Here is a 20698-nt window from a genome sequence, read left to right on the forward strand (position 1 = left end):
GAGGTATATACGCTTCTGAGCTGAAAAATGTCCCTGGGTTTTTGTCTCAGAAATCTGGTCACCTTACCCTAGCCGCAGCAAAGAAAATTACAACCAGGGTCATTCTAGCAACTCTCCGTTGGCTTGCGAGCTGGAAAAAAGACATTCTGGTCAGGCCAATCACATCGTGAATAGGGTCTGTGGATGGGCTTAACATGAAGACAGCAGAGTAGCAATGGTTCCGTGTGAATTCCCTGCTACTTGAAAACAAAGATGATGGCTGCTACTAGCAAACAATGGTCTTTTGAAACAGCTTTGGCTGTGACTCTGGATGACTTGGAGTTAAGCACTGAAGTCTTTTAAAAAAAAGCAAGATGTGTCTAGATAGGGTAGCACTATCCTATTGGGTACAGAGGGAATTTGAAAGACAACCGTTTATCCCGCCCGTCGGATTAAGCCCTGCCAATGGCGAGTACCCAGACCCAACATCTTGATATGGGTCTGGCTTGTCATGTTAGCTTCTAGCAGCATTCTCAAGAACCGCTTTGCAAACAAATTCACACTTGACACTTCTCTTTCTTGGGTCCTGAGAAAAACACCTGCCATTAGTTGCGTCCACCAACAATTCTAGAGCAGATGCGTCATATGCTAACAGCTGGCTATTTGTAACCATGCTATTTCTGGGAACAAAAGATCTCAGTTGTCGAGAAAATCAAAAAACAGAGATGCAGACTCCTACCATTTTAATTTTAAAACAACTACAACCATGAATAACAAGCTTACTTAGTTGGTGGATTTGTATGGGATCTGAGGCCGGGCCCAGCCCTCCTTCACTCATCGTCTGAATGTGGATGAAGTAGTCATCATCCTCCTCGAGGAGGGTCAGCTCTGCTGTAGAATTGGTTGTTGTGAGTGTGTTAACCTCTTTGTGCCTCTGCCTCCTGTATGACAGCTGAATGGGGGAGAAAGAAACAAGTTTGGTGACACTTTTTAAAAATGTAGTCTCACAACCTGACAGCCTGGAGTGAGCCACCATCACACAGGTAATGTACACGCTTTCACTCAGTCTGATACAAAATAGGAATAAAGGTGTTACTGTGGAGCAAAATAGCTCATTATTTGCTCATTATTAGGTCCCAGGTCAGGGGATGAGAATATTCGGCCAATCTCTAATAACCTAGTCTATGTCATTGAAGTTCCACTTCTGGGATTGCTCCGTTACCAATGGAATTTGGGTTGCCGTGGGCTTCCTTTCCGTTGGCATTTTTAAACTGATTTACACTGTTTATTTATGAGGACCATGGTTTGCCTTTTCTCAGATCTCTGCAGGTTAAATCAGCTAGCTAGACTATCTGTCCAATCTGAGATTTCTGTTGCACAACTTTTGAACAAGTTCCTTCCCGAGGCTATTTGGCCGCGGAACCGCGGCTTCTCCCGTTGCTTAGCATTGTCCGAGGTGATTGTGACTGGTTTAAAGAAATACCAATAAACCATAGCATGTTTTTTTCCCATCATGGATTGCTGAGTGGACTCGCCAGACCCGCCTCCGTAGCGCCGCGGTGGAGGAAGGTCTGGCAAAGCAAGACTACTAATAACCAACCTGTTGTTGTACAATTATGTTTGGGTCTCTACAGATTCAGGGAATCTAGGCAGCAGTATGATAACGGAATGTTTTTTCTCAGGACTCTATTGTTTTGGAGCTTGGTGGGCCTGCCACACTTTAGCATTCTTCCCAGAGAGAGAGAGATAGGCTAAACCAAGCTTTACCGTCTTTTATTTTTTAACAATATTGATGAAGTAAAACTCACTTGGTAGCCTGTAACTTCTGACTCTGATTCCATTGCCACCACAGGTTCCCAGTAAAGAGACAGCTGAGAGCCAATTAGGGTCCATTCGACATTCAGTGGTGGTTGGGCTGGTGCTGCATGATATAAAAATAATTAATTTCTATGTGTCAGCACAGAAACATATTACTGTCACATCATTCTACAGGAATTACCATATTTCTCTAATATGATAATGCAACTTCAAAGAATGACATTAGCAGTAGATACATCTCTGGTACTGCAACTTACGTGGCTTTTTCGTAGTAACATTGATTGCAGGAAGGAAGGGGCCAGTACCCGCTGTGTTGAACGCGCTGACTGTTAAGAAATACTGCGTGTTTCCTGCCAAGCCGCTCATTGTGACCAAGGTTTGGTTCCAAGGCACCCTAACCTTTCCCATGGTCTCTGGTTTAGTGTCATCTTCCCAGTATACCACCTGTTTGAGACAGAGAGACAGTGCATTTTTAATCACATAAAGCACAACAATGTCTTTGTAGTTGTATTTGATGTCTTAGGAGAAGCGCAATTGTTTTTAACAATCACTTCTGGGTGTATCCTCTTATGAGAGATCCAAATTTCTAGTTACCTTTCCAGCAGGATATTTGATCTGACATGAAAACCTCTTTGATAAACTCCTTGTTGATTGTTTATCTATGTTCAGATACTATTGAGAGTGTGGCAACAGGGAAGAAATTAATTAAGTAATTATTAAAATGTTACAAATACAAAAGAAAAAGGTAATTTAAATTTAGCAAAGTCTAAGGTGACCCCATCAAAACTGTGTCTAATCAGCATTTGAAAACTCATATATTTTATTTACAATCAGTAAAAACAGAGAAGCATCGTATAATCGCATGTGAGAAGTAGGACCATTGCTTGGTGATTGCAATGATTCCTCAATTATCAAAATGAACAAACTAATGGATTATTGTGTAATTGTTTCAGCGCTACAATACATTAATCTGGGTTGCGTAATACGGCATGTAATATTTATTTTTCAACTAATGAAAATCTAGCTAATCATGATATACATTTAAATGAAAATATTTCAGATCGAATACCAACTAAAGTTACCAATCAAAGCATTAAACTAAAGATACATTATCCACAAACTAAATCCATTTACCTTTCTGTCATAATTGTTCAATTTTAGCTGCTGTTGGCTTCACTAAGGTATAGTAGCTCCAACATGAAAAGCTCACTTTCCCAAATCGAAATACTGAAAAACTTTGATTTTATGGAGCAAAAGAATAATAACAACAACAACATATTATAATAAAGACCTTTGATCACCCTGATGATTAAGGCAAAAGTATGCAGGCGAAGCAATTTGGCTGTCCCAGTTTTTGGAGATCAAATAGAATCCGACTAGAAAACGACTTAGACTGTAAAAACAAACCACAGAAGACAGCTTCGATATCATTGCACTGCTTTTGGTGTGGTACGATGGCATTTCTCGGTATTCTGACACAAAGTCTGGTATCGCATACTATCATGAGCTCTGTATCATGATACTCCATAACTGACAGCAACTTGAAAAGGCATGTGGACAGGCAATTTTCTTTTATTCTCTTGAAAACACTCTGGCATGTTTTCCTGTCAAGTCTGGACAATGAACTGTATAATTTGGGCTATAACAGTCGCCCAAATGAAACAACCATTTCCATGGCGACGTAGAGTTGGGAAGTGATGGCATTGAGGTATAACAGGGGTGATGACAAGCATTGGAATTGTGTTGTGTGATTTCTATTTCCATTTAAAAGGGTAAAATGTACCTCATAGCCCAGAACCCTTTCAGGGGTGAAGGAAAGAGCCTGCCAATTCACCTCAATCTCAGAGGCTGAGACACTTCTGGCCCAAACTCCCGCTGGCATCCCGCTTGGTTCTGAAAACAGACAACAGGAGACTGAGCATTGCTGCCTTCTTACAACAGCAAAGCGACAAGCAGAACAAATCTTTTCAATTTTTGCATTTATGACTGTGTGATGTTCTTGTGAGCTCTACTTGGATGAATCATCACACGCAGGTGCGACTGGTAAATAGACCAATTCTACACTACAGACTGACCCCCTGTCAACATGCTGAGAGGCAGCATAGATCTAAATGCCAACTGGTTTTAACATCAGCATATTGATGAGTGGTGATATAAAAGAGTGGTGATATTTTAAGGTAATCAGCCTCTCCTTACATAAACGTGTTGCACATTTTTAAAAGAAATTTTCTACCCTTTTCTTTACAAAATAATTTTCCAGCATGTCTCTTTATCTATCAAGCGCTTTCAGCCCAGTAGATGCAATAAAAACATTTTCATGATCTTTGTCCTTTTCAAAAACTCAGAAAGGTTTGTAGCTTTGTTAAAAACCGGAAACGTCCATTCCCTCACCTATTTCTGCAGAGTAGATGGTGATCACGGGGCTGAAGGGACCCTGTCCTTTGCTGTTGTAAGTGCCAACCTTGACATGAAATGGAGAAAAGGGCGCGATGCTGTCGTTGCGGTACACGTAGCGCGATGCACCGGGGACAGAGGTGGCCACGTGAGTCCAGCTAACTTCTCCAAATGCGCGGAAAGCAATGATGTAACCAAAGCTCTCACCATTTTGTAGTTCTTCAGGGACAGGCTGAGAGTGAAACACAAAACTATAGTGATATTAAAACATATACAAGCCACTCACGTTCATCCCATCGCTGGGCTGACACAATCACCACCCACTCTCATTGTGGGAAAAGAAGTGCGTGACCCACAAATTGCTTTTGTGAACCACCTGACAAAATGAAATGAGCAGTAAAATGCCATTAAAAAAAAAAAAACTAAGCTCATTACAAAACATCCATGCAGCTTTTAAAACAAAAAGTTAGTTCTGCATTTAATGAAATGAGAAAACAAAATAATGAGATAGCTTTAGCCAACTAATGACTTCTTCAATATCCATATTATTCTATTATTTTTCAGCTACCAGACATTGTTTGATTTGAGCATTGCAGATTTGGCTGTACAATAATTCACCACAGGTCAAAGCCTCATAAATGACAATAACTGCAGATTAAGTGTCTGCTTGTGTATACATTGCTGCTGCCTTACATGCAAACTCTTTAACTAAGAAATTACAACGACTGCAGCGCCAGACTTCATTTCACCGAAAATTTATGACACCCACAAGCCAAACAGAGCAGGGGGTTTGATTTAGCGAGAAATATTAAGCACCTCACTCAAGGATAAAAAAAAGATTAACTACAGGCACTTTGAATAATAGACTAGAACATAAGACTGATGACTTACCTCCCATGTGATGACCAGTTCTGATCTGCTTCCACCTCCTCCACCCACGTCACCTGGCGCTGCATCAGGAACTACACAACACAGACCCTTGTTCACTCACACCTCCATATAAGAAACAATTCATGCTTGAGAAAGTTGTAGAAAAAGAGTTGGTAGTATAGTCCCTATCTCATTGGCTGTACCTGCGTCCTCCGTTCTGGTCTTGACTGACACAGGGCTAGGCTCTCCAACCCCAACACTGTTTTTGGCTAAAACCCGAAACTCATACTCTACCCAGGCATTGAGATCCACTACAGTGGCTGTCAGTGTGTTGCCATCGATAATCTCAGGGACTGGAAAAAAAACAGACAACATACAATATTTACACACACATCAAAATAGCCGAACATGTAGAATAACACTAAAACAAGATAACTAAATCCATACACAATAACAAAATAACAAAATAAAATTAAAATAACAGAATTTTTTATGAATGTTGGGTGAGCTTTGGTTTTTGAGTCTCGACAGTCACTGAGCTAGTAAACTGACAGTGCTTTCCTTACCTTGTGTTGTGCAGCAATACCTCAAAATAAACTCCTTAACTGACATGCAAGAGTGACGATGCAACGAGAGACCGTATGACCTTAGAGGAGGATGCTGAAACGTGGCTAGTCACTTTTCAAACCCAGAAATGCAAATGTCACTAACCCAGTTCTTGGGCGTTTACTCCCTGGAGTTCTTACGTTTTCTTTTCGCCCAGCATATTTCCTCGGATTAGGATGGCAACAAGATCTCGGTTGCAGCTGACGCCGTGATCCTGCTGCACTCCCTGCTACGCTCTGCAATGCCGCGCAGTGTCCCGTTAAACCCTGCTGCATCCCGCTACATCATCCGATGATCTGCTATGCCACACTACACCCTGTAACACCCTGCAATGCCTTGCTTTGATATGAACTACTACGTCTACCATCTGTAGTTACTGTTCCATTATTGTGACTATTATTGCCACTGTGTATCACACCCCAACCGGCACAGACTCTGCCCACCACTTTCGCACAAGTCGCTTGCACTTGTTGCTTGCTCTTGGGGGAATTACTAGAATTGTTGGAGCTTTATAAATTATAGAGTGTGGTCTAGACCTTCTCTACTTAACTCTCTGTAAAGTGTCTTGAGATAACTTTTGTGATGATTTAATACTATAAATAAAACGTTACTGAATTGAATTGCTTCTAATACTAACAATGGGTGAACTGCAATAGGTAAGGTAATGTCCTGTAAGATCTCCACCAACTCCCTAGAGAAATGTCTGGCTCGTTAGGTGCTAATTGCTGCTGTTGATGTTCACCAGCTAGTTTTTACCTTTTCCCCTAAAATCCCCTGACTGCTGTGGCTAAAACGTTAACAAGAATGGTAAGAGTAAACCGAAATAGTAAAGTTGCGTGCCAGTAAAACTAAACAATGAGCTGAAAGATGCAAAAATGCTCTGCAGAATGAAGGGTTGGTTGATAATTATCTTTGGGTTCATCATTATACATTACACAGTCATTTGATCCCTTGTTAAAATAAAAATATTGATTAAAGCAGCTTTTATTTTTTGTAATCTTATTTTTTTTGTTTAGTAGGGATGGAAGCTTACGACTGTGTAACATTGTAGCATTGCTTATTAGTGGGTGTGTTTATGAATTGTGAAAGAGATAAAGATATATATGTTGTTCTGTGCTTTTTCGGGGTGTTTTTTTAATGAGGGACAACAATTCTTCCGTTTATCAATGAGCACTGTCCCTGTCTGATAATCTATTTATATTAAAGCAGGCACTTTTGGCAGAAGCAACTTGCATTCAACCTCCATAGGAACAAGCGCTAGATGTCATCCACACAGACATGCAGATGAAAAGGATTTGGGTCCTGACTGAGGTGGGAGTAAAGGTCATTAAAATGGTTTAAATGAGATCATGTTAAAGCAGCAACAATGACCTCTAGTTCTCTTGAGTAAGACCCTGAATCCCTCCCATCTCTAGAGCCTTCGTTCTGTAGCTGACCCTATGCTCTGACCTCCCAGCTGAAGCGGGAATAGAAGTAAGAAAATTTCCCTGTGGGGATCCATGAATTATCTGAATAGCATCACATGTGGTATAAGATGAAAATTCATCTTCAAGTGCTGCCTACCTGTGTTAACCCTCTGCCAGCCCACAGTGAAAGGAGTCCTGTTCTGGATAAGGTAATTGGTGATGGGGCTGCCGTTGTCTCTGCCGGGACTCCAGGCCAGCTGGGCTGTACTGTCTGTCACCTCCTCCACCGTCACAGCGTCTGGAGGACTGGGGGGGCCTGGCTCAATCACAGGAACAGACACTGTACTTGAGGTACTTGCACATGCAGAAACACAGACAAGTCGGCAAAATGTGGGTGTAAAAGTGTGTAATCACACGTCCTGCAAAGACAACATGGAACCGCAAAGACATTTGAGATTACTATGCCTTTATATCTTGAAATCAACATTGGTGGTAGAAGTTGTGCTCTTTTGAAAGGAATTAAAAGTTAATTTAAGATTGATCCTCCAATATTCAACTGACTTGTAATCCTTTCCTTTCATGGTCCCCCCAGTAATTAATCAATGAAACAGCAGATGTAAGTAGATGTAGGCAGTGAAATTAAAAGGTAAAAGATGAAAAAAGGGCCTCATAGCCCTTAAGAACCAGAGTTTTATCATTTATTTTCATTATCCCACCAATTAAACCGTGTGATGTTTTACTTTAGCCTCATCTACTGTATTCTATTCTAATGAACGGCTGATTCTTGTGTCGGCTCATCAGAAATAATAGACCACTAGAGAGCTGTGAGACAGACCGGAGAATAATACCGCCCCTAGTCTTGCTCACACTCCTCGCCGCCTCTGAAGGGATTTCTAATCTGAGGCAAAATATTCAAATTATTTTAGTGTTAAATGATTACTTTAATACACAATCAATGGTTCATGCAGCGTGTACTGTACGTGGTATGTGTAGAAATGCATGTATGCAAAACAAGTAACTGCTGATCTACATTTTTTCTTGTTTACAAAAGCCTTGAATGGGCTGCCCACATCCATTTGGCCTCATACCCTGGCTTTAGAGTTATTGATCTTTGTAAAACTCATTAGCAGCTCCTGATTAAAAAAAAAACTTTAATACACTGGCTTAAGTAATACATATTAATGGAGCACACAATCAAGGATCAATTCCTTATCCTCTTAATTATATTGCATTGGCTGAAGCAAGAGGGTTCTGTCAGTGTCTTGAGGGTGTTCAAATAATCTGTTATTAATATGGACAGACTGTCAGGGCTTTTATTGTGTACTTGGCACAGGGCAAATTCATATCTGGCTGTTTTATGAATACTTACAGCACCGGTGAAATTGTTTTGATTTGTATAGAATATTAACCAGATTTGTAATAAACAATGTCACACATGTCAGAAGGGGATATAAATATAAGTAACCACTAAAAGTGATAAAATAATAATGATAAAACACATTGTGTTGTTCTGACTGTCTTAGTAGGTGTTTATTCCTAAATACTCTCTTCCAGGTTGATGATGATGATGATACAACTGTCAAGCACGAATGCTGTCATGTTATTCGTATAACATGACATTCACTCTGACCTTCACTACCACCCGTTGGATTATTTGTTAGGCAACATGGAGTGGCACCTAAAACATGTTTCATTGTAAAAATACAAGAATCCAGATGATCACTCAAGAGTTTGTGCCAGTAGCGATTATCATTGACCTTCAGTGCTGCAAAAGGAGTGGAGTGAGACACAATCGGAAATGGTACCCTGCAAAAATGACTGAGTTCCTATTATTGGCTAATAGTACATGATAGTAATAATGCGTCCATAAAAAAACAATAATTAGCGTTACTGCAAGTACGATCAGTAAAGTGCATGTTGCTGTGATCACACTTGCTTCAACTTACAGCACAAATCCCACTGACTCACTCATTATCAAAGTAAAATGATTCCTGCATCCTTCACATTGTTGTCTTCTTGACAAGCTGATAATACTTATTACTTAGGTGGGACATTGTATTAGTGTATGTGCATTTGTACTTAAATAGATACTTAGATAAAGAGGACTATTATCAATTTCAAATTTCAATTTTAAGACTGGTCAGGACCACAACTGTCTTTGGAGTCAAGGCGTTTCTCTTGACACACTTATGGCAACAACAGGGATCAATGAAGAACAATCAACATTTAGTTTCTGTGTTTTTTTTTATGGGAATGTGGATCTTTCAGATCAATTTGAGAAGTGGCTATTGTTAGCTTTTTTTACATTTTACTGTGGCATTCAGAGTGGGACTCACAGTGCTCTGGTCTTGGTCCTGACTCGGTCTTGGTTTAGGTGGTCTTGACTATAACACTGCATTGTATGCAGCACTTTTAATTGTAATAAATTATTTTGCATTGTTGTATTGATACTTTTACTTAAGCTAAGGATGTGAGTATCACTGGTTAATGCCAATTGCACTGAGGTGGCGGCAGTCGTTTCAGAGACCAACCTAGGTATTTAAAAAATATCTTCATGGCACCACTGGAGGTGAGTAAAAAAGTTGTTCTTTGTAAACTAGGTGACCGCAGCTTAGAAGCTGGATAGAAAAGCAGTCATGGAGGGCAAAGAAGCCTATACAGTATGCAAACACTGTATGTGCTTAGTATGGTGTTACACATTATTTAAAAGTGTTACTTGTGTCCTTTCTGGATCAAGGTATAAAGGCAGTGGGGGTTTCTTAGAGGACTGCGGTTGTGATCAAGCGAAGCCATTCTTTGCCCTCTTTGACAGCTTTTCTATCCGGCTTCATGCTTTATTGCCCAACATTTGAAGCCGTTCGATCCAAGCAATGAGACATCCATGACAGCTGCCGTGAGCAGGAAGTGTAAATAATGCACATTCTGAATCACAGACAAGTTTCTCTCCAGTCAATATTTGGCCAATCTATTTCCATGGCCTTGATATTGCTTCTGCTTGAGAAACAGCCTTATTTCCACTTAGTCCTCAACCAATTGTAAAGCAGTGCTTATTAATGCCATTTGCCTAGAAGATCTTTGACTTGCCAAACTAAATCACTGGTGGGTATCCTTACAAGAGAAAGATCCAAGCACTTCAAATCTTGACACCAATATCATCCCTCACCTCATCTGACATTTAACATATTTGCGTAGTGTCAATGTGCCGGGCTATTTGACATATTGATCAAAGCCAGAAACATCCCTCCTATCACTCTGTCTGCACGCAACACAAATCTGCCTCTTCCTGAAACACATAACAAAAGTTGTTCTATTTTGTTCTGCCCAATGTAGCTCTTGACAATAATGTCTCTCTGGAGCTATACATAATGCAAGAGTGAGCACAGACCGGCATCTGAACATTCCACTGTCAAGTACATTGCAACAATATTGAAAATTGGTCATTAAAAAGAGGGAGAACATTTTCACTCAGTTTTGTCAAGTTTCTTCCTCCATGCATCTTGCATCCCTGAATGCAATATAAACAAAAAGAAAAGTGTTTGATGCAATCAAGTGACTGCTGCAAGAAATAAGCAAGGCATAAAAACTGTAGATTCTCTGATGACATCCAGAATCATTTTCATGAGGATATGAACATTTTGGTCACACTGCAATCACCAGCTCGAAACACAGCCAATTTCAGTTTAAAACCCTAAGGGAACATAATACGCACTGGCAGTCGAGCATCTTTAAATTGTCAGTAAATTATATTTATATTATGTCTCTAAAGATATATTTCCTTTATTTGTTGAAACACACCTTTATTCTGAAACCTACAGAGTGGAGACTTCTTTTTACTGTGGGTTGTTGGCTACATCTATCACCCACTCCACAGCTATTACATGTCCAAGTGTCCTTGAGCAAGACACTGAACCCCAAGTTGCTCCCGAAGGACAGGCCAGTGCCTTGCATGACAGCTCTCCCGCCATCGACGTGTGAGTGTGTAAATGGATGAATGAGAGGCACATTTTCAAGCGTTTTGTATGTTAAGGTAGCAAAGCACCATATAAGAACAGTCCATTTATTATCTACCATTGTACCATGTCAGTTAGGTTGAATTTCCGCTTGAATTCAAAAAACAATCCTGGCTGTAAGCCCTGTTTTAATTAGTGACTGCGTAAGAGAGAAGAGGTTTTCTTACCTTTGACAATCAATACAGCCACGGCTGACAGGCTCTCCACATCCGTGTCCACCACACAGATATATTTTCCGGCATGGTAAAGCTGAATGTTCCTGATCATCAGATCTCCTGCTGTTCTCTACCAAGGAGGAAAGAAAGCTTTATGTAGCATGAAAGATAACAGACCTTGTGACAGCTTATTAAAGAATGTACTGAAGCATATATAAGGTGCAGCAAAAAGCAGTGCCAAAGGACATTTGCAGATACTGCAGTTATTTAGCTTTACTTTAGGACTTTGCAGAGGAAAATCAGCCCTCTTTTAAAAAAGATATTGGAAACATTTGTCTTGACAGTTCTTGAAGTCAAAGCCATAAACATAATGATAAATTCCTGAAAATGACAGAACCTTTTAGATCCACACTTCTGCCCAAGATGAACTTGGATGAAAAGGATTAGGGCCAAAATTCCCACAGATTGTATGCAGCAAATGGAATTTTTGTGTCTGACAAGGCCTCAGCTATTTTCCTTGCTTTTTACCGAGGTCATCATCATGACCTTCGACAAATTACACACATAAGCTATTACTTTTAAGTTCAGCCAGTTTTTGCTCATCGGAGAGGGGAAAAGGCCCTCTAGATTCTCATCCGAGAGAACACCCGCAAGCAGCAAATGGTAAATTAGAGGTGAAATCGTTCTACTGGTATTGGCAGCGAAATGTGGCAGTAGAGCCAATGTGGTTTAATTAGGGAAATTAGATTCCTTGGAAGCAGCAAAGTTAAGTTTATAATCTCTTTGGACTGGGGACATTCTAGCATTTCTGGGGAAGTCTCTTTTCAGATAAGAACATTGTGTCAGTCAAACACACACGGGAAGAATGGTTAATCTCGAAGGGTTTGAGGGTTGTTCTAAAAAGTGTTTTGTAATTTGGGGCTCTGCCAAGACAACTCTAATGATGTGTATCCTCTTTCTGTTATGATGAGCTGTGCAGCAGGCTATGGCAAAGTAGGATTTTAAAAGAATTCAAGACCGGTCAAAGTATTAAAATATAGATTACTTCAGAAGGCTGAGCTTGGAGAAGTGTAGTGAAAAAGATGACAACCTGTCACAATGGCTGAGCAACTGATGGTTTTTATTTAGGAAGTGTACTTTGACATGGCATGGCCATGTTCCCATTCACAAAAGTACAATTGGAAGCTTAGAAGGGTCTGAATTATCTAACAGTGCTTCCTTCCAAAGATTTACACACAGCTCATTATGCCTCCAAGGAGAGGAGACCTTTTGGAATTGTATAAAAAGGTGGTATCACAACCATCGCAGTAAAACTAGCCACAGTAAATCTCTCCAAGAAATACTATGATGTCAAACCACAAGCTGTCTCTTTTAACTAATGGCAGGGTTGAAGTGAAGGAAAATGGGACAAGGTGCCAAGATGCCCATTCGCATGTTCTGAGGCGGTATGACTGCAGGTCACTCACCCCACCCACTAGCTCAAAGTGACCGTCTCCCTTGGCGATGAGCTGTCCATTGAAGGCCCAGGAGAAAGAAAGGTCTAGGACGGGGTCACTGGCGACCTGACAGGGTAACACGATGCTTTCGCCAACAATGATCTCCATGTCCACTGGCCCCTGGGTGATTCTGGTTGGATCTGCACCAGAATATAATTGTGGGAGGGAGTTATTTTTGAGGTGGCGGCTGTCAATCTCACACAGAACATGAGACATTTTATTGCGAGATGAAACCAGATGTGCAATGTATTGGTGATTTTCTGAAAGAGAATCAATAGCCTCTGTAATACACTAAGTCACAGGTAGAGTATTATCTATATAAAGGAAGGCCTCATTAAAGTCTTAGTCGAATACTGTGATAACACGCGACCTGCCACTACTAAAATGGCCTAATACTCCAAGCTGACACAGCTAGAATAATCTTCTGAAATCCTGATAGCAATTACAATACACTGCGGATCAGATACAACTTACTGCTTGTAATGGGCTGCTCTGTGCATCCAGCACAAAAATGAAGGGCGCTGCTTCAAAGTCTACAATCGCAATCATTTGGCCAAGTCTGCTGTGCTTCAAAAGTCGAGATAATGAATCGGCTGGTATCAAATAAAGAAGGTGCAGCACAGAGGGAGAGGATTCACGCTCTTACATCTAACCTTATATATAGATAGACTGTTGAGGGATAAGAAAACCACATGTAAAAAACGCCCACTCAGTTATTAATCAAGTTATAATCAATGACTAGGTCAGGCCTCTGTGTCACTGACTGCATTATGGCCTTGAAAGATATACCCCAGCCATTTAAAAAGATAACTGCCCTTGGCGGTTACAGCGGCAGACAATAGCGTTCAGCAGATTAATAAAACCAATAAAAGAACACTCAACTATCACTCCACTGGAAACACACGCTTGACAATAACAGCATCTGTAACACCTCCTCATTGCTTCCAAACAGGGCTCTTTCATTTGTTGCTGCAAATTGGTTGTTTCAACTGCTTTGAGGAAAACAATGACCGAGTATTTTCTCCAACAACCTCCAAGTGCATTATTGGAGCCGCTGCGGAATGCAGTCGCGTAAAACAGCTCAACAGAATTAAACCAAAAGACAAAAGATTGTTTTTCAAGTTGCAGTTGAGTTTGGGTAATAATTACACCTCCTCAAATAAATAAATGAAAAAAAAAGACATTTAAAAACTGTATCCAACATTTAAGAGCTTTTTCTTAGTAATGCAAAATCCCTCAAGATTAGAGACATCCCAAAGTTTTAACACACTCCTCAGAGCAATTCATGAAGTATGTTTATGTTTTCTACCCACCAGTTATTGACTCAAGGTCCTTGCAGTACAGTTACTCTCTCTTGCATTAATCTATACTGAGCAATAAATTCTGCTTACTAAGTTGGATGCACAAACATTCTGGTATTTTACAGCAGAGTTTACCTGTCACGAGGAGCCGTCCAGTTGTGCTTGACATGCCAAATCTATTCCTGGCAAAGCACGTATAGCTGCCTGCATCAGACTTGCTCACGTTGGCAAGCCTCAAAGTTCCGTCTGGGGAAAGCGTGATTCTACAGAAGTGTACATACAGAGACAGCAGTTTGCAATCCAACTTCCAAGAACAAAACAAATCATTTCATCATTAGATAAACTCTGATTTGGGATTGGTCTAATTGTCAGTGTTCTGTATCATCATAGACATGGAGCAGTTTGTGTATGTGAAGTACATATTGATCAATTACATCAGCCTTTTGCTGTGGTTTCAGACCACATGCAGCAATTTTCAGTTTAGTCATTACCTGTCATTGGTGTGGATAGGCAGGTTTCCTTTCTTCCATAAAATGCTGGCGATGGGATAGGCCTGGGGTTTACACTCTAAAGTCACTGTGGTTCCTGCCTTGGCTTTGAGCAAAGCTCTGAGGACGTTCCCTGTGAAGTCTGGAGGAGAGGCTGATGGAAAACAGTAAACCGACTTTAATACAACACTGCAGCAAATCTCACAGGGCATTTGAAGCAGGTTTTCGTGTGATCTGTGGAAATCATCAAATCGTAAAAGCGATGGAGATAGACATTTGAAACATTTGTGATGGGGGAAAAATAAATATATAATCAAACTCTGCTGGTGATTTTTTTGATCCATTTTATGAGAAAAGACTATCTGAATACAAACAAATGTGTATCTTTTAATTGGTTTAACTGTACAAATAAAATACAACAATAAATCATGTTTATTGTCAAACTGGGAATTCTTCATGTATCCCCCCATCCTCACCTTAACATCAATGTAAATCAAGATATCATGAAGGGGTAAATATTTTTTTAAATGTGTTTGGCCCCACAAAACCGTCCTTGCTGACCCCATTATCCGCTAATCCAGACAACCTTTAAGAATGACAGTAAGATGACCTTTGAGATTCTTTGCCAACAATGATTGGGGGATTTAAGGCAGAGAGAGATAAATGCCATCCTACCTAAAACCAGTAGTTCAGCAGCAAAATATATTGCGCCGTGTTTGTTCTCTGCCACACACTGGTACATGCCGGCGTCAGATAGTGTCAGCTCCGACACTGACAGTACTCCATCCTCCACATGGATTCTGTCCTGTGAAAAAACAGATGAAAGAAAAGCAATTATTGCTTAAGACTTAAAGATAGCTTTTGCTTTGCTCAGCGCGCTCTGGCAAAGCTCAATAAGCATTGAGTTGGGTTAGAGGAATTGTCAATGGTCGTAGATCAAATCAGGATTATGTTGCAGTGAATGAATCAGTCAGTGCACAGACCACATTTTTGTTTTCCAAATATGCTTGTTTGCACCATCATGAAAATCAGTCTTTATAGCGTGTAATGATATCCTGAAGGGAAAACTGAGTGTGCAAGATTGTGTGGCTAAATTAAAGACCCTGAAATAAAAATAATTTTATTCCACATATGCATGCATGCTCAGACACTTTTGATGAATAATTTATCCCGAATAGATTTAATTTGAGGTGCTACATGTAAGGGGCATTCAAAAACAAATCTAGCCATGAAAATAAACGCGTCACAGTCCAATCTTATATTGTGTCTATTTAGCTGTGAGGATTGAGCTCTCTCTATGGATGTAAGAATACACATTTACACAGTACTTTTTATGAGCCATACACTGAAACTGAAACAATGAAAACAGACAATACTGCCCTTTTAATGTTAAAAAGGACAATGATATTCAAATCTTGCAACAGTGAATATATTCTTAAAAATCAAATTAAAGAATGACATTTAAAAAAGGTATTTATTTATAATACATCAGACAGGTTATACTAGCAGAAGCCACACCCTGAGCAACTATGAAAATAAAGCAATAGCAACATGTTAAAGTCAAGTTTGAAAATATGCATTTCCATGGTGGTCTGGGGTAAGGTGTGCAGCTATATACAGTATATTTCACAGTGGATTAAACCCATTGTCCCTAAATCTGGAGGAGCTAAAACATGCACCATGAATAATGAAAAACAACCATTGACTCCTTTCAAATGAAATTGAGCAATTTCCCAGGGACTACACTGATCCACTCTCTAAGACTGTGTAATCTGCCAAGGTAGAGCAGAATAAGAGACAGTTACATCCAAGTCTCATCACTGGCACACCTCAGTAAGATGTTTACACTCCTCTCTCATCTCACTCTAAATTGCACTCTGAAAAACAGCCATGTGTTTGACGACAGGCTCTCTAAAATGAAATGACGAGCTGAAGCTCAGGATTAAGTCTTTCAAATGAAAAATTGGTAGGTGGCAGAAGACGGGTCCTAATTTACCTCTGAGAGCAGCTGTTGGCCGTTCTTCAGCCATGTGTAGGAGGGTTTGGGCTTGCCATTGGCTCTGCATTCCCAGTATAGTCTCTCCTCTATGGCCTGGGCCATGTCCTTCATGGCCTGCATCCACTGAGGCTTGGCTGAGGGAACAGAAATATACTCCAGTGAAATATCTGAAGAGCAGAATTATCTCATGAAATATCCTCCATCCAAAATAGTTCAAAGGAAGGCATGCATAGGTTGACAGCTCAAATAATTGGAAATCAGTAAGCGTCGGGAGAATGGGTTTGTCTTTAAAAAGGACCAAGGGGTGAATGTAGGATATCACTCACTTAAATCACTTAAATGTGCAGCAGGTAAGACTTAAAAAACTAACTTTCTGTCATATTTGCTGAAACTGAACCTATGTTTGAGTAGAACTACATGAAGCAGGTAATTAAAAAAAATATCTGGCCCCTCTGGCACCACCTACAGCCTGTAGTGTGATTTGCAAAAATCCACCGCTCCCTGTTCAGAAGCACCAATCAGGGCGGGGGGGTCCCATTGCGTGTTAATCACTGCTCATGGACAGACATTCATTTTCCCTTGTGGAGGGGAGGGGCTTAGAAGACTGTTTTGGGCTTTAAAAGAAAGGGGGGAGGGACTGAGACGTTGTTGATGTTCAATTTTTTGGGGCTAAGTCCTGGATCTTCACAATCCTATCTACAGCACCTTGTGTGTCTGCAGCCCATGTCAAGTCAAGATTAGCACAAAACACAGCGCCACAAAGCAGGAAGCTCTCATGACGGCTGAAAGGCACCCGACAGCACCGCTTGCCCCAACCAGTCCCTTTAATTCTGTGTAGAGATCCATCCAGTACACAACTCCTTGGCATCTTACAGCTTACATATTTACAGCTTTTAAGGACTTTTCACGGGTAGAGTGTTGTGCTCATATTAAGCACAGCTCACTTCGTAGGCACTTTACAGTACATATCGTAAATTCCAATTTCACAGCTGTCATTTTCCCTCTCTAACAAAGTCATAGGGGGTTAAAAGAGAATTCCGGCCAATTTTTATGTTAATCATGTTCACTATAAATATGTGAGTACTTTCAGTTGAAAAAACCCCGACCTGATCGGTGCAGGCAACACTGATTATCTACAGCAACATGTACAAGCTTCCACTGAGCTAAACGGGGCAATTAATATGTCTGTACAACATGAACAGGGCCCTTAAGTTACATCAAGATGCGTTTTCAACTCAGACATTTTTTTAATTCACCTACCCTGTCTTGATCTTGGTGGTTGGTAGCTTGCCTGGTTAACTGCTAGAGCTAGCTGTTAGCTGCTAGCTATTAGCTGCTATCAATAAGTGTGTTCATCCAGGCTTTGTGAAAATCAAGTAGCAGTTCTGTGTGTATTTGTAGCTCATCCATTTTGTGTGTGAGCGATCTGGTGTTGGTGAGTAGGAGACTTGGCAGTGTCAATCTGTGTGGTAGATTTCTTGGCCGGACAGCCAGCTTTCGTCCCCGCCTTCCTGGAAGCTTGTACACGTAGCTGCAGCTACTCATTGTTGCCTGCACCGATTCAGGTCAGCTTTTTTCTCCAATCGAATTCATTCGCGATTTTTAGTGATCAAGATTAACATAAAAATTGGCCAAAATTCTCCTTTAAGTAAGCCAAGAACCCCATAATTTAAAAAGCGTTAAAAAATTCTTTGGGAGGAAGGTTATGACATTTTTCCCAGCTGTGTATATAACAATGAGCAGCTAAAAGTTAAATGCTAAAACAATTATAATTTTACCAAAAAAGCAACTCTTAAACTTAACCACTTAAACAAATTATTGATGTCACACATAACAGCAACGGCATTAAATTGATAACAGGATGAATGGAACATCAACAGCAACATCATCTTACACAATCCGTAATAGTTGGTAACATGTTTTGTGTTGCCATGCTCTTAGCAAGGCAAACTAAAGTCTCAGTACCATAAAAGGCGAGTCGACCAGTGGCTGTGTTCTTGCCCATCTTGTTCTCCGCCACACACTCGTATCCTCCTGTATCATCCTGCTGAAAGCTGGGGATCTCCAGCACAGCATTTGAGTACTTCATTTTGACTTTGCTGGGGAAGGGAACGCCGTTAGCCCTCTTCCAGGTGATTTCAGGTACAGGGCTGGAAGAGACCGATGAAGAAAACCTCAGCAGAGATTCTGATTCAAGCTCTGTACAAATTGTAAGATTATCATTTTGCAAGCCTCTGTAATACTACTGCAATAATGTTTGATGGAGCTTACAAAGCCTATTCTTCACTGTAGTTATTTGGCGGATGAATGGTTTAAAGTTAACCCAATCCGGCAACAAAACCCCCCCCGTCTCACTTGGGTTTCAGACCAATCATGGCTTGATGCCACACTCTAAGAAATATAATTGCCACAGTAACTTTACTGTATAGAAATCCAGAAATCTGGAATGAAAGACAGCACAAGATTGAAAACATGCTTCAAGGAATCCAGCTTACTTCCCAAGGGCGAAACACTCCAGCGTAACTGTTGATCCTTTTGCAGCGGGTACATTGTCTGGGAAATTAACTTCTATTTTCGGCTCGTATTCACCCATCACTCCTGTGAAGAGCAAGAACTTGCTCAGTCATCAGTATTCATGACTTACAAAGCAATATGGCTCGCGTTACGGGCCAAACAAAAGCACTGTAAAACTAACAGAGGAAAATAAAAGACACACAAGCAAACATTCTCTTATGGGTAAACTCAACATAGTACATCACTTAAATGTGCAGTCACTGGACTGCAGTGAAATACCAGCAAGGAATAATTTAAATCTTTTCTTGGTGGAATAGACAGTATAATTTGAAATATTGTCTTTCCGGCTAGTATGGCTGTTTATCTGTTATTTCAAAGCTTAAGAGGGCAGTACCCAACCTTTGGTGTTTTATTGTTTCTATCAGTATTTACGACAGTCAAGGCCAGGATCAGAAAGCAATGCGATGGGATTTAAATTTATGCAGCTTCATGTATAGTACACTGAGTGGCAAGTAACTGGTTGAGTCACCAGAACACTCAATGTAATGGTCCAGTGATGTATGACTTATGTTTAATTCATTCAAAAGCAATCTTTATTCACTCTTTCTATGAAGGCATAACACAGAATAGAACAACGGACCAAAGAAAACCGACTTGAAAATTCATGTGAAAGCACAGGGAAAGCTTTTAAAGGGAATGCGAATTATAAAAAACCCAAGTCAGCAAAGAAGAGATTTGGGTGCTTTGTTTGCTGGCCTACATTGAGTAACAACTATTTACTTACAAGCATTAGCACTTGGTGACTCAACTACAGCGAGGCACGAGCACTCATGCAAGTACAATGATTAAAACCACCTTGAAAGGAAAGGTCCTTAATACACGACTGAAAAGGCACACTTGTCACATCATGGGCGTGAGCTGCGTCTTACCATCTGTCCTGAGGATCAGAGACGTGGGTGAGCTCTGAACTTTGCCCTTTGTGATGCTGTTCATCACGACACAAGTGTAGTTACCCACATCAGAGGGCTCCACCTTGGCAATGTAAAGGTTTCCTGTCTGCTGGGAGACAAATCGCCGATTGTCTTGTTGAACAAAGTACGGGTACTCATTGAAGACCCATGCATATGTAAGATCTGGAAAACAAACACATGAGATAATCATGGTTACCATAACTTTATAGTAGTCAAAGATTGTCCTTTCCATCAGTCACTTAAACAGAAAAAACACACAAAAAATTTGTCCAAGTTGAAATAAAACTAAGTTAGCCTTTAAATGTGATTAAGAGTATCAAATGTGATTTTAAAAATGCTAAACAATAGTGACAAGATTATGGTTTCATCTTCGTCTAAACATGAGAACTTTAAAGAACTGTTGGAATTGATGAAGTTTTTACCTCCTGAGGAAGTGGGCGTTCCACAAAGCAACACCACTCCTTGCCCCTCACGGACAGACACTGCGCTTCTGGTGTGGACTTTGAAATGATCCAGGTCTAACGGAAACAAAAAATGAAAAGAAAGATCACTGCAGGATTTCACATGTCAGAGAGGAACAAAGCTGAGCAAAAACTTTCAGCAAAACATTGACAAAAGCCCATAAGGCAATTGTTATGGGAATTGCATTTATGCTATGACAGGGTGAGAGAGGGAGACAAAGATAGAGGGG

The 20698-nt window shown here is 40.4% G+C and overlaps 1 protein-coding gene and 1 long non-coding RNA gene across 2 annotated transcripts in view; one reads left to right on the top strand and one right to left on the bottom strand.

The window, feature by feature from the left end:
* The window catches only part of cntn3a.2 (contactin 3a, tandem duplicate 2), a 32393-nt gene that overhangs the window by 3468 nt on the left and 8227 nt on the right, over nt 1-20698 (bottom strand). The window contains exons 5-22 of the mRNA XM_034875760.1: nt 20430-20525; nt 19966-20169; nt 19018-19120; nt 18488-18672; nt 16520-16656; nt 15199-15328; nt 14527-14677; nt 14171-14298; nt 12705-12874; nt 11251-11368; nt 7231-7389; nt 5265-5414; nt 5083-5153; nt 4189-4423; nt 3581-3690; nt 2055-2241; nt 1788-1900; nt 763-931 (exon numbers count right to left, since the gene is read on the bottom strand). Coding sequence (XP_034731651.1) covers nt 763-931; nt 1788-1900; nt 2055-2241; nt 3581-3690; nt 4189-4423; nt 5083-5153; nt 5265-5414; nt 7231-7389; nt 11251-11368; nt 12705-12874; nt 14171-14298; nt 14527-14677; nt 15199-15328; nt 16520-16656; nt 18488-18672; nt 19018-19120; nt 19966-20169; nt 20430-20525 — 2616 coding nt within the window. The remainder of the gene's footprint in view (nt 1-762; nt 932-1787; nt 1901-2054; nt 2242-3580; nt 3691-4188; nt 4424-5082; nt 5154-5264; nt 5415-7230; nt 7390-11250; nt 11369-12704; nt 12875-14170; nt 14299-14526; nt 14678-15198; nt 15329-16519; nt 16657-18487; nt 18673-19017; nt 19121-19965; nt 20170-20429; nt 20526-20698) is intronic.
* Nucleotides 17016-20698, top strand: part of LOC117947148 — a 27629-nt gene continuing 23946 nt past the window's right edge. Inside the window, exon 1 of the long non-coding RNA XR_004657175.1 lies at nt 17016-17230. This is a non-coding gene — a long non-coding RNA (uncharacterized LOC117947148). The remainder of the gene's footprint in view (nt 17231-20698) is intronic.

The sequence above is a fragment of the Etheostoma cragini genome, chromosome 7 (assembly GCF_013103735.1).
Source record: "Etheostoma cragini isolate CJK2018 chromosome 7, CSU_Ecrag_1.0, whole genome shotgun sequence".
NCBI classification, from domain to species: Eukaryota; Metazoa; Chordata; class Actinopteri; order Perciformes; family Percidae; genus Etheostoma; species Etheostoma cragini.